The sequence below is a fragment of the Sciurus vulgaris genome (assembly GCF_902686455.1).
Source record: "Sciurus vulgaris genome assembly, chromosome: 2".
In the NCBI taxonomy this organism is placed as follows: domain Eukaryota; kingdom Metazoa; phylum Chordata; class Mammalia; order Rodentia; family Sciuridae; genus Sciurus; species Sciurus vulgaris.
In genome coordinates this window covers 176,455,176-176,468,126 of record NC_136462.1, presented here as the reverse complement: position 1 = coordinate 176,468,126, position 12,951 = coordinate 176,455,176, and the positions used below count along the sequence as shown (strand labels likewise).

Sequence of the window (12,951 nt, the reverse complement as noted above, 5' to 3'; positions counted from 1 at the left end):
TAAATCATCCATTCTAAAATAGCACTTTCCCCATCCCTGGTCATCCTTTTGCCTACTTTATTGTCGTTCATAGGCAATAAAGTTATGTGGAATTACATAATTCCAATACTTTAATTTCTATGTCAACTCAAAGGCAATCACTGAGGTTGGTCTTGCTTTCCCCCTTATATCAACTCTAAAATTGCCTAGCACATAGGAAGGGTTAAAAATAATGTCAGTTGAATGAACGACTTGTCTTATGTTTGGTTTAGCCATGGTCTAATTCGATTTCAGTGATTCCTTTGGTATAAAGAGCATTACTAACGGTCTGACATCCACAGGGTTCCCTGGATACAGCAAACAGGCACCCAGCAGGTGGAGGGCTTCCCCTCTGCATCCCAGGCCCACCAGAAGGGCCTAAAACCTCCTCGTTGCTCTTCCTTTTTTCCTTTATTTTTTTGATCACTAAATACTGAGCTCTAGTCAAGAACCTGGCACCATTTGAGATTCCAGGATATTGAGGCAGCCATATTTGTGGTCAGAGAAAACTGTAGAAGAGAGATTTTTATGAATGTTCACTCTGCTTACCTGAGGGAGGGGTTAGCTGGGGTGGGGGATGAAGAGCCTGCAGGCTTAGGTCCATCCCCTGCTGAGTAATTTCTACCCTCAGTTTCTTCATCCGTAAAATGGAGCTAATAATAGTAACTACTTCTCAGAATTGTCACGAGAATTCTTTGTTAATCCTTTTGGTGGATAGAAAACTTTCAAACGTGTTGGTTATTAATCATAACAGTGAGTATAGGTTACGTCTGTAATGTAAGCAAACCTAAAATAAAGAACAAACAATAAATCTCCCAGAACTTCATACATGATCTCTCAAAATTCAGGTGGAGAAAGTAGCCAGAAAGATCCCAGGTCTTGTTCAGCCTGTGGAATGAGGGGTGGCAGGCATGGGTGAGGGCTGCACAATGCAATCTCTGTCTTGAGGAACATCTAAGTAGTTGAGCACTGTGTTGCATGCCTATAATCCCAGTGACTCAGGAGGCTGAGGCAGGAGAATCACCCATTTGAGGCCAGCCTCAGCAATTTAGCAAGCCCTAAGAAACTGAACTTAGTGATACATCATTGCAAAATAAAAAGGCTGGGGATGCAGCTCAGAGGTAAAGCACCCTGGGGTCAATCTCCAACACAAAAAAAAGGAACCTCTAAGTAAGACACAAGCATTCACAGCTGCAGTTTTGTTTTGCTTTTTCACCTTTTAGACAGACTTTATTGTGGTATAATTTACATACAATAAAATTCCATCACCCAGAAAGTCACCTTGTGCCACTCAGTCATCAATTCCTGCCCAAAAGACAACCACTGATATGATTTCTGCCACCAAAGGCCATTGTCACCAGACTTTATATTAATACAAACATATAATGTGTACTCTTTTTCTCTCCTTTTTAAAATAACTTTATTGACATGAAGTTGCAAAATTGATGTACATAAACTTACTTAAGGGGACAATTTTCACATTGTCCAGGAAACTGTCAACAATTAGGATAAGGAACTTACCCAAGACCCAGCAGTGTTTCCTGTGCTTTTGTTTTCTAGCCCTCCTTCCCCACCCCTCTACTCACCTGCTGTCACTATAAATTAATTTGCATTTTCAAGAATTGCACATACGGCCTGGCAGGATGGCACAACCTGTAATCCCAGTGACTTGGGAGGCTGGGGCAGGAGAATCACAAATTTGCAGCCTGCCTGGGCAACATTAATGAGACAGTCTCAAAACAAAACAGAAAAGGGCTGGGGATAGCTTAGTGGTAAAGTGCCAAAAAAAAAAAAAAAAAAAGATTGTATATAGAATCATCCAGTAGGTATTCTTTTGTGCTTGATGTTGAGTATCGATACTTCGTCACTTCATTATATGGAAATAACCACAATTTGTGCAGGTTGATAAACATGCACGCGAGTGCCTTCCAGTTTGGAATTCTTATGGGGAAAGCTGCTATGAACATTCTTAACCAAGTCTATTTGTAAATGTTGTTTTCATTTATCTTGGGCAACTACCTAGACATGGAATTGCTGGACTATAGGGTCAATATATATATATATATTGAATGTTGTAAGAAATTGCCAAACTGTTTTTTCCAAAGTGTTGTATCATCTTACACTCTCACTGGGTGGCTGAAATTCACCATCAAACTTGTTCCTATCTCAGGGTTTTTATACTTGCTACTCCCGATTCCCAGAAGGAACTTCCACTAGTTTTAGCATGGCTGGCCTCTTGAAATTTAGGTATCAGCTCAAATGTCATATTCCAAAGAGATTGTTATAAACTGAATTGTGTCCCCCTAAAATAATATGTTGAAATTGCAACCCCCAGTACCTTAGGAAGTGGCCAACTGAGGAAATTAGGTCTTTAAAGAAGTGATTACATTAAAATGAAGCTGTTGGTAGAAACATCAGGAAAGAGGAGCCTTCTTCCCAGAGAGGAGAGACCATGTGGGAATACAGCAAGAATTCAGCCATCTGCAAGACAAGGAGGTAGCCTCAGTAGAAACCAAATCTGCCCACAGATTTTGGATTTCTAGGCTCTAGAACCATTTAAGCCACACAGTCTGTGGTATTTTGTTATGGCAGCCCTAGAAAACTCGTATAAGGGCCCCCTAATCACCATTTCACAACCATCATAATAAAAATTGTTTCAAGTTTTTAGTTATTTATTTTTTGGATAAAATTTCAAATGTACACATAAATTTTAAGAATAACAAAAAACTCACATACTTTTCACCCATAAAAATAGTTATATTTTGCCACATTCTCTTGTACATTTTCTGTGTGTACATGCATACACACACACACACACACATATACAGTGTTTATATAATGTGTATATATCCAAATGAGAATCATAAATGAATGCTAAAACCAGTGGATGAGCATCTAGTGGCGAATAGGATATTTAGTCTCAAAATATAGTCCTATAAAAATACCTAACAGTTACAAAGGGAAAATGCAAATTTATGGTGGAGAACCCTGGCAGATTCAACTTTAACCAGTGATCAAGGTTAATATCACCAATGTTGGGACAAGCCAATGTCATGTGCTTCCTGATGTGAGGCACCAAGGACATAACTTTCTTTTAGTAGCATTCCTGTCAAAAAGTGCACAGTCTGAATCTACTTATGAGAAAATACCAGACAAATCCAATTTAGTGACATTCTACAAAATAACCTGCCAGTATTCTCCAAAAATGTCAAGGTCATGAAAGACAAAGGAAGGCTGAGTAGCTAACTGCCTTCCCAGGATTAAAGCAAACTAGAAACCTGACAATTGTATTCAACAAGTGATCCTGAATGCAATCCAGGGAAATAGCCATAAAAGGCATTAATGCCACAATTAGCAAAACTTAAAATATGAATGGTCTATTAAAAGAATGTTCTCATAGTTAAAATTCCTGCTTTCGATCATTGTACTGAGATTGTATGAGAGTGTCTTTGCTCTTAGCAAATCCAGAAAAAATATAAAGGAATAAAGGAATATGTCTGAAACTCTGATTTTGAAAAAAAGGACGTGTGTATCATACAGAGAGCATGCAAACATGACAAAGGATAACAACATATTTTTCTGGTTGAAAAGTGTATGAGACGGGCCGGGATTGTGGTTCAACAGTAGAGCGCTTGCCTAGCACATGTGAGGCCCTGAGTTTGATCCTCAGCACCACATAAAAATAAAAAAATAAAATAAAGGTATTGTGCCCATCTACAACTAAAAAATGTTTTTTAAAAGTATATGAGAGTTCTCTACTAGTCTTACAATTTATGTATATATTTGACATTTTATCAAAAAAAAAAAAGAGATTTTTGATGACCACACACTATCAGAAGTGGCCTGCCACAGCTCCCGGGAACTCTAGAACTTTTTTTTTTATTGGCACGCTTATCTCTGGCTAAAATTACATTGTAATACATTGTGCGTTTAATGATTTTTATTGTGTGCAAGACCTGTTCTGGTCTAGGTGTTTTACGGGGATAAGCACTTTGATTTTTCCAACTCTCCTTCCTACTTTACAGATGAAAAACAACGACAGAAGGTTGGTTAACTTGCCCAAAATAATCCAAGTGATTTGTCTCCTCCAGGGGTGAAGAACTTCAACTAAGGCAGAGACTGTCTCTGCTTTTTTTTCTCCGAGATTTGGAATGGTACGTAGCACATTTGATAAATATCTGAAGACTTCAACTAAAATACGGGGGACCTACTGGAGAATGGAGTACCACGCAGTGAACAAAATATTTTTAAAAATTCATGCCTAAATGGAGCTTCCTTGGGGCACTGTCGGGCCACACCCGATTAACCACCACTTTTCATTTGGTCCTATCAATCTTGGGAAGGCAGGCCCACTTTATTTTGCTGCGGAGGAAACAAGATCAGGAACGGGTAATGATTTGCCCAAGATCACTGGGCTGCGCAGGAGTGACAGTGAGCATTCCAACCCAGTCGGTGAGGTTCCCAGGCCCGAGCTGTGAATCAATCAAACTGACGAATCCAATCACCCAATCAGTATTTATGAGGCACCAACCGCGGGCGGTTAGTCCTCACGCAGTTCTCGAGAGGAGAGGCGGTTGCGGTGCGAAGGCGGCTGCGTAGACCCTGAGGCCGCCGCGAATCGCGGGAATTTGGCGCGTATTTTTTGTTGGTTGGGTGTTCTCGCCGGTGATTGGGCCCCGGCTTAGCGTCCCGGGTGCGCTGGGTGGAGGCCGCTGCGTCGACCTTGGCAAGACCCGGGCGGCGCAGAACTGTGCTGGCCTCCCGGGGGATGGGCCACCAGGAGTCTCCGCTGACCCGAGCGGCGGCGGGAGGTGCAGCTTATATAAAGAGGTTATGTAAAGGGCTCAGCTGGCGCGAACACGTGGAGGGCCACGGGAACCTGGAAGCCTGGGCCTCCCCCGCGAGCGCCGCTGCCACCACCGGCGCAGCGGTGGGACCTGTCGCAAGCCTGACTCGGGCCGCCGCCTCCCGCGCAACTCGGTCCCGGAGGCAGCCCCAGCCCGGAGCGGACCATCCCCTGGCCAGGGCCCCAGGGGGGAAGCGGGCCGCCCGGAAGTGGAACGGTGCCGGCCAGGTAAGGACAGGCCGGCGGAGTAAAGGCAAGAGCCAGCTCTGGGGCTTCTGCCCGCTGCCTCGGCGCTGGCGGCGGGAAACGGGGTCTTTGGTTTGTCTCACTCGGAGAGGCCGAACTTTTGGTCCGTTTCCTCCACCCGCTGCCCTTGGGGACTTGGGTCGATCCTTCGGGCTCTGCTAGGTCTTAATTCAATGGACTGTTTACACCCCGGAGCACACAAGGCAGGACGCGGGGAGGGGGATCTCCAAGGGGACAGAGCTGGGAAAAATATTTGAACGGGCAGAATCCCTCCTTCAAGGCGCTTTTCATACATCGTGGAGGCTGCCGGTTCTTATTTTTCCGATTCCTACCGATAACTTAACGGAAAAAGTGGATAGTTTTTGCTTTTCTTTCCGGTTCACCCTCTGAGCCACTGCTTAGTGGTTCCGTCTTTCCCGCTTTCCCCTCCCTTCCCCCGGTTCAATCCGCGGCAGTGGCTTCCGTCTTAAAGGGGCCGCGGCGGCCGGAGGAGGAGGAGGTGGGACGCTCCGCGGCCTACGCTCCTTGCCTCCCCGCCTCGGCCTGGTCGTTTAACTGATTCTTTCGCCCGCAGGTCACAATCCAAGGTCCCGCTCCTCCGCGTCCCGGGGCCGGACGGAGGGATGAGGCAGGGGGGGCCCGGGCAGCACCGTTGCTGCTCCCCCCGCCGCCCGCAGCCATGGAAACGGGGGAGGAGGACGGCGCCCGCAGAGGTACACAAAGCCTGGAGCGGAAAAGGCGAAGCCCAGTGCCGCGGGCGCCCAGCGCGAAGCTGAGGCCGGCGGCGGCGGCCCAAGCCATGGATCCGGTGGCGGCCGAGGTCCCGGGTGAGGCCTACCTGGCGAGGCGGCGGCCAGAGGGTGGCGGCGGGTCTGCGCGGCCGCGCTACAGCCTGTTGGCCGAGATCGGGCGCGGCAGCTACGGCGTGGTTTACGAGGCAGTGGCCGGGCGCAGCGGGGCCCGGGTGGCGGTCAAGAAGATCCGCTGCGACGCCCCCGAGAACGTGGAGCTGGCGCTGGCTGAATTTTGGGCCCTGACCAGCCTCAAGCGGCGCCACCAGAACGTCGTGCAGTTTGAGGAGTGCGTCCTGCAGCGCAACGGGCTAGCCCAGCGCATGAGTCACGGCAACAAGAGCTCGCAGCTTTACCTGCGCCTGGTGGAGACCTCGCTCAAAGGTAGGGACACAGTGGGCGCTCGCAGGGCCGGGACGCCCGCCCTCCGGATCGCTGGGTCCTAACTGTTCCCGGGCCCCCTTGGCCCTGGTCCTGTCACCCTGGGCACAGACACACCCTCCTTTCGCAGGCCCAGGCATTGGGGCCCTCTTACCCTTGCTCAAGATCAGCCCCAGCTCCGAATGTTAACTGACTTTTTCATAACAAGAGCTCATTTAAATGCTGACCATTATCTTAGTAAGTAGTCAGCGTGCCGCTTTATTTTTAAATGTCTAGCACTCATAAGATCTGATGGGGAGCAGAAGGGGTCCTGTTCTGAGTTGTTGGCAGAACTGCATGGGGAGCCCCCTCACCCTCTGTTTCTTCTTTTTTCCCTCTGAAACAAAAAGACACTTTCATCCGACCCACCCGCCCCCTCTCTGGTTCCAGGTTTCCTGACATCTCCAGCTCCACCCCCAAAACTCTTGCATTTCTAGTGTGCGTTTTCCTCTGAGCCCTTCATCCCGGAGCAGTCAGGAAGGCGGGCTGGCTTTCTGTCTTAGTCTTTTGGGGCATGCAGACTAATAACTCCCATAGGTGGACCTAGAACTGTCCCATAACAAACCACCAGACATCTTTTCCCGCCTTTTAACATGGTTAATCTTTTTCCTAACCTCAGAATCTGGGAAGTAATTTTATTTATGAAGAAAATTGGGCTCTGTGAGGCCAAGGAACTTGCAGCCCTGGGAGAACAAGTAACCAGGGATCTGTTCATGGAGGAAAAGAACAGTGGTCTAGAAAAGTGTGAGGAGACTCCCTGAGATTGGAGAATCCAGGGGAAAATTTACTAATCTGAGTCCCAGGGTTGGTCTGAGCACTGAAGTGATTTTTAGGTAATAATGTTATAAGTAAATTCTGTCCCATTTCTATAAATAGAAAAATTAAGGCTTAGAGGTGAACTTAATTTGATTAAGGTTAATCAGCTTGAAAGGGAAGTTGGACTATAACTCCTTGTTCTCATGTGCCTCTCATACTTAAGTAATGTGGACCCAGAGCTGTCTTTCAAGGCCTGAGTCCTTTCAAAATGAGTTAATACTACTCTTCTACCTAAGAATGAATTTCTAAGAGTAAGTAGGATTTGTGGTTGGGTAGGCTGGTGTCCCAAAGTCTTTCTTGGAGCTTTGGCCCAATTTTACTATAGAATCCCATTAGCCTATGCCAAGAGAACTTCTTGTTCTGTTTCAACTTACTTGTTTTGTTGACGGTGGACTGGATGTCAAACCATATCACCTGGGGCCCTTTTCCATAGTAGACTTGTTTCTTTGTTAGTCCCTGCCCCTTTCATTCTGAAAAAGTCCATCATTCCCCCAGAGTGATGCTTTTGTTTTGAAAAGACTCTTGGGACATTGCTTCTACCTTGTCTGTGATCTAGGAGTGTATCACTTATTTTTAAGTCATTCTTTCTCAGGTGTTTCACCATGGTTAATGAATGGTCTGGATTTCATACTTCAAGGCTGTTGTGGGATGTGGGAATTTTGCTTTGCTGAACACTCCCTTTTATCTTTAGTTCATTGATGCCAGTTTTGAAATTTTAACCTCAATTTACAGTTCTTGTTTACTCTCCCAAAATATAAATACCTGGAAATTTTTCTTACAGGTAGAAGAATTTTTAAGACTCCTACAGTGATCAAGAGCAGCAGAGAATAGTGGTTAATACTGTGGACTTTGGAGTTAGACTTATATTCAGTCCTGAACTAGTGTACAGGACATGGGATAAGTTGTCTAAAACCTGTGAGGCACATGCCTGTATCTGTAAGGTCATAGAGTTGCTGTGTACACTGGGAATGTCAATAAGTGCTCCAGATAAGGAGGAATTCACTGCCTCAGTAACTTCAGGCTGCATTCTGAACCCTTTTCCACCAACCCCCAATTTTTTATTTTTTTTTATTTTTTATTTTTTGGTCAGGGTACTAGGAATTGAACCCAGGGGCACCCTACCCTAAACCTTTTTATTTTTTTGAGAGAGGGCCTCTCTGAGTTGTGCAGACTGGCCTTGAACTCAGTCCTCCTGCCTCAGCCTCCTGAGTGGCTGGAATTATAGGCATGAGGTACTGAGATTCATGTTCTTGAAGTTTCCCAACTTGACTGTGGACCACATCTTATTTCCTGTGTTAGCAACACCAACTTGACAAAATCTCTGATGTTTTCATCCTGCCTTTGCAATCTAAAACTAGAGAAATAAAGTATTTTGCTTTAGGCCACATACTTAATATTGTCCCTTTTACTCATTTAGAGTCTTCAAAATATTTGAGCCTCTACAGTATTCTGGGCTCAGGATAACAATGAAGAAAATGTATTTTCTCTACTTATGGAAATGACAGTCAGGCTTCATTGTCCATGTTTAATTTACCAAGTAGCAAACAAACAATCATTTTGCTTATGTAATATTAAAGTGGGGAACAAAGATCCAAGTATTTCCAGGTTAAGTTTTCCTGACTCGAGCTTCCAAGATTTAGTGGTCTTAATCAGGGTTTACAGCCTACCTTTCCTGTCCAGTAAGTTAGAGCTGGAAGGAACCCTAGAGATGACCTAATTCAGAGCTCCTTAAACAGAAAAGTCCTTTGCAGATACCCTCTGCTCCATCTCCTGCAATTTAGAAGGATTTTGAAATTAGACCACAGTGATGATAATCTGCCCTGAAGTCTCAATGGAAGCAGATGCCCATATTTTTACCAGGCCCTTACAGTGGTATTTGAAGGGGTAGTACAACCCCCACTGCACTCCCAAAATAATCTCCTTGCTAACTTACTTGTAGAGTTTGAAGACTGCAGAAGAATTGCATGGTGGTCGAGATCACTGGAGGAAATGATGGCAGGTTAGGTCATTAGCACTGTAGAGATTATTGTAGAATTTAGAGATAATCAGGAGTTAGGGGAGAAGGTGGGCTTGAAAAAAGGAACCCTTGGGCTGAGGATAGGCAGAGATCAGAGTACAGTCAAATTTACTCTTGGGCCAGTGGATTGGTTATTTTTTCTCCCTGTCATCTCAGCTGTCTAGTGAATGCACAGAAGGCATGACTATAGTCTCAGGAAATTACTTGATGTATAAATGACCCAAAATTAAAAAAAAAAAAAAAAAAAAAGTTTTTACAGTGCTCTTGGTCTAATACCGGTCCTGCTTTGGTAAACTTCGTGCATCACATTTTTCCTTTCTAAGCCAGGACCAACCAAGTCCTACCCAGAAGCACTTTGTAGAGAACAGAAGCTATAGAGTCAAAAGACTATGGCCTGAGTTTCACAAGGAAGGAAACTGGAGCTCAGAAAGAACAGAGCTTGCCAAAAATGAGTTAGTGGCAGCACTGAAACCAGCCTTTTAAAGAGTGACTTTTTAAAACCAACTTTTAACAGTCCTATAACTTACTTGGTTGATGAGTTGGTGTCTGTGTCTTTGTTTAGCTTTGAAGTACTTTTCACATAAAAGAGGAATTAAGGCATCCCTTGCTTTCCATTGCTACATGGCCCTGTTTCGATTGCACCTAAAACAAAGTTCAAGATCCCTGCCACTTAGAAGACAGCAGGCAAGCCTGGCTGCAAACTCAGAAACTCTGTCCCTCTAAATCCTTCTGACAAACAGCAAGTGAGGAGCCCCTCCCCAGACACAAAGTAAAATCAGGATCAGCTCTCAAGACTGACAAAACTAGATATTTGGAAACTGGAATCTTAGCCTATCCCCGTCTTGGTAAGACACTAGTTCTACTTTACCAGTTGTTTGATATTTATGACTCGAGTGTTCTTTAGGTAGCTTGAGATGGTGGGAACCTAAGTCCTTGGGAAGTGGCCTTACTTGCTTACCAATAGAATGGCCACCATGATCTGGGCTGTGATACTAGAAGGGTCTATGCATAGCTTGCCCCATGAGGTACACACATGCCCGGGGGGACAGAACGATGCTAGGTCATGAGTGGTGACAGCCTGGAAAACAGGTTCTCTCTGGGAGTTTAGTTAGAGGTGTTGGGGAGCAGGGAACACAAGTGACTGAGGAAAGAACTGACATGGGGGAAGCCAGGGTCTTAGCAGTGGATTGGGTATCTGCGAGCTCGTTTAGACTGTTGAGTGGGGAATTGTGGGAGCTTACAGGGCAGGGCCACCCCTTGCCCAGGCTCCTGGAAAGCATTTTTGAATTCTCTACTGTAGCTTAGGCCTTCAGGGTTTATAGAGTCCCCAGGTAAACTGGGCTGGATGGAAGGTGATCTTTGGCTACCCTGCCAGATAAGTAAATTAACAGGTTACAATAGAACACTGAACTTGGAGTCAAGTTTTAGTCCATTTTTCACCCTGTTCATAAAACTTGCTGATATGTGCCAGGTGCTCTGCTTTCTACCTGTTAACTTCATAGCCCTTAGAACCACATTTGAAAGTCAACACTGATTATCTTTTATAGGTGAAGCAACAGGTTAATGAAATGGTCCACCGTAAAACAGCTAAGCAAGTAACCAAGCTAGGACCAGCACAGGCATTCTGACTTGAGTCTGCTTTCTTAACTGCTATGAGCTGGACAGTTGGGGCAAGTGGCTTAAGTTCTGAGTTGTTCTGTTTTTCTTGGTTTTAAAATGGGCATAATCATATTTAGAGGCTAATAGTTAGTTTGTTTAATTATATATTAATCAGTGTTTGTGGCACTGCTCGCTTTCTGTGTGCATTGGGAATTTTTAGGTAACAGCCCCAGGAGATAGAAACGACTCTTACTTAATTGAGAGCTTTGGTTAATTGGGGTTGCATTGGGTAAGGCTTTTTATAGTGCAAACTCTCAAGGAGAGCCTAACTTCTAGTAGAACTCAGTTCACCTTGATGTTATCCTTTGGTGGCATTCTTCAGACTGGGAACCCTCCTCTGTGACTCAAATTCTGGACCCTGACCTAGTTGTCTTTAATTTACACATTCTGCATGCCTTAGTTACCACACACAGGCTCCTGCTCTTTGCATGCTTGATTGAAGTTAAGTCAGTGGAGACGCAGGTGATGGGTAGAGTATTTTGTTTATTACAACGAGCTTGATGAAGGGTCAGCTTCCCAGGAGCTGATTTAGGGGGCAGTCTGGAGGAGATGGGTGATCACAGATGGTGGGTACCTTCTCACAGGCAGTTTGCAGAGCGAGGCATATCTGATCCTAATCAGACACCTGGTCTCCAGGTGCTTTTCAGTTCTGCAAATCTCAAGAACAAAGATTATTTCCTTGGGCTCTTCTTGTCACTGTTTAGTTTGCGGGGCTGTTCCTTACATGTTACACAATGGGCCAGCAAGAGGGAGTAGCTGTCCCTAGGCCCCCTTGCTGATCATCAGCCTCACAGTAATGAAAGAAAAGGGATCACCTGATCACCGACAAGCGTCAGGTAAGGGTAAATGGAAAGTCGGCTCAAGATCCCGACTCACTGTTCAGCTTCACTTCTACTTTTTTCATGTTCGTTTTATAAATCTGTCCAGCTCATAACACCCATTCTTGAACACCTATTAAGTGCATGCACTATATTGGGGAAACCCTCAGACTTGGTTTCAGTCCTCCGTGTGTGCCCAGTCTAATGGAGGAGACAGTTGTGTTGTAGCACATGTGACTTCACTGCAACCTATGAAGAGTGCTGTAGGGAACCAGCTGCTGGAAATGTAGACTCGAGAGGGAAGAGGGAGGGATGAATTGTAAAGGTCAGAAATGACCTGGCAAAAGCAGAGGCTTGAGTATGTGGCCACTGGAGAAATTCTTGAACCAGGAATGCCATGGATTATTCCCGCTCTGCTTGACTGGCAGAATACACACTTTACCCAGATTCCCAGTAATGTTCCAAGTGGTGATTGCTTGTCCCTCAGTATTTTCATGTTCATTTTCTCATTTAATCCTCTCCTGAGAAATTAGTGTTTTTGTTACCTGATGTTACAAATGAGAAAAATGGAGATGCATCAATGTCAAATAACTTGTCCAGTATGACACTAGTGAAGGAGAGAGCCCTCCTTTTATAAACAGATGTTCTCTGCAGTTGCTCAGTTCTTGATATGCTGTCTTATGACCAATGTGGTCACATTGGACGACTGCCACTGGTGTTCAGAGACCTTAAAATAATTAACACCCAGTAGTCATCTGCTCTGGGTCTAGGCACTATGCTAGGTGCTTCAGATGTCACAAGCCTTGCAAGAGCCCATTAATGGCAGTGTTCTTTCCAGTTTATGGAAAGTGAAACAGATTCTTTGGATCTTGGGTCATAATAGAAAGCAGGGGCTAGAGGGAAATGCTGATACCAGGCCTGCAGTTTCATTCTTGGCCTCTGTAGGACACTGTATCTTGTCTGGCAGCCATTGAAAACAGATCTATTTAACTAATTTTAGGAAGTCCTTTGGGCACACCCCATGGTGTTGACATGGTACCCAACCTTTTATATAGTGTCGTGGCACAGCCTCAAATCATTGAAATTGGGCAGCAGAATTGGTCTAAATACTCATTGTTCTTGGGAAGACATGGTAGGGGCTTGCCTTCAGCCTGTCAGGACTGCTCTTTAGGTGAACCACTTTAAAAGATTTTAGCGTACAATGCTTAACTAATTAAAGCAAGGCTAGTCATAACTTATTCAAACTACATTTTTATCTCTAATTTTTTCTTTAACATAACTTTATAATATTCTGCTCTTTTTTCCCCTTCACATTAAAAC

At 44.8% G+C, this 12,951-nt stretch overlaps 1 protein-coding gene across 3 annotated transcripts in view; it reads left to right on the top strand.

Moving 5' to 3' along the window:
* Positions 1-3,931: 3,931 nt before the first annotated feature.
* STK35 (serine/threonine kinase 35) overlaps positions 3,932-12,951 on the top strand; it is a 41,865-nt gene continuing 32,845 nt past the window's right edge. For 2 of the 3 annotated variants that reach the window (XR_013762028.1, XM_079128522.1), the window contains exons 1-2: positions 3,932-5,092; positions 5,685-6,285. Coding sequence is in view for 2 of the 3 variants with exons in the window: in XM_079128522.1 (XP_078984648.1) it covers positions 4,787-5,092; positions 5,685-6,285 (907 nt within the window). In the remaining variant the exon portion in view is untranslated. The remainder of the gene's footprint in view (positions 5,093-5,684; positions 6,286-12,951) is intronic. The other variant, XM_079128521.1, reaches the window with a different exon arrangement.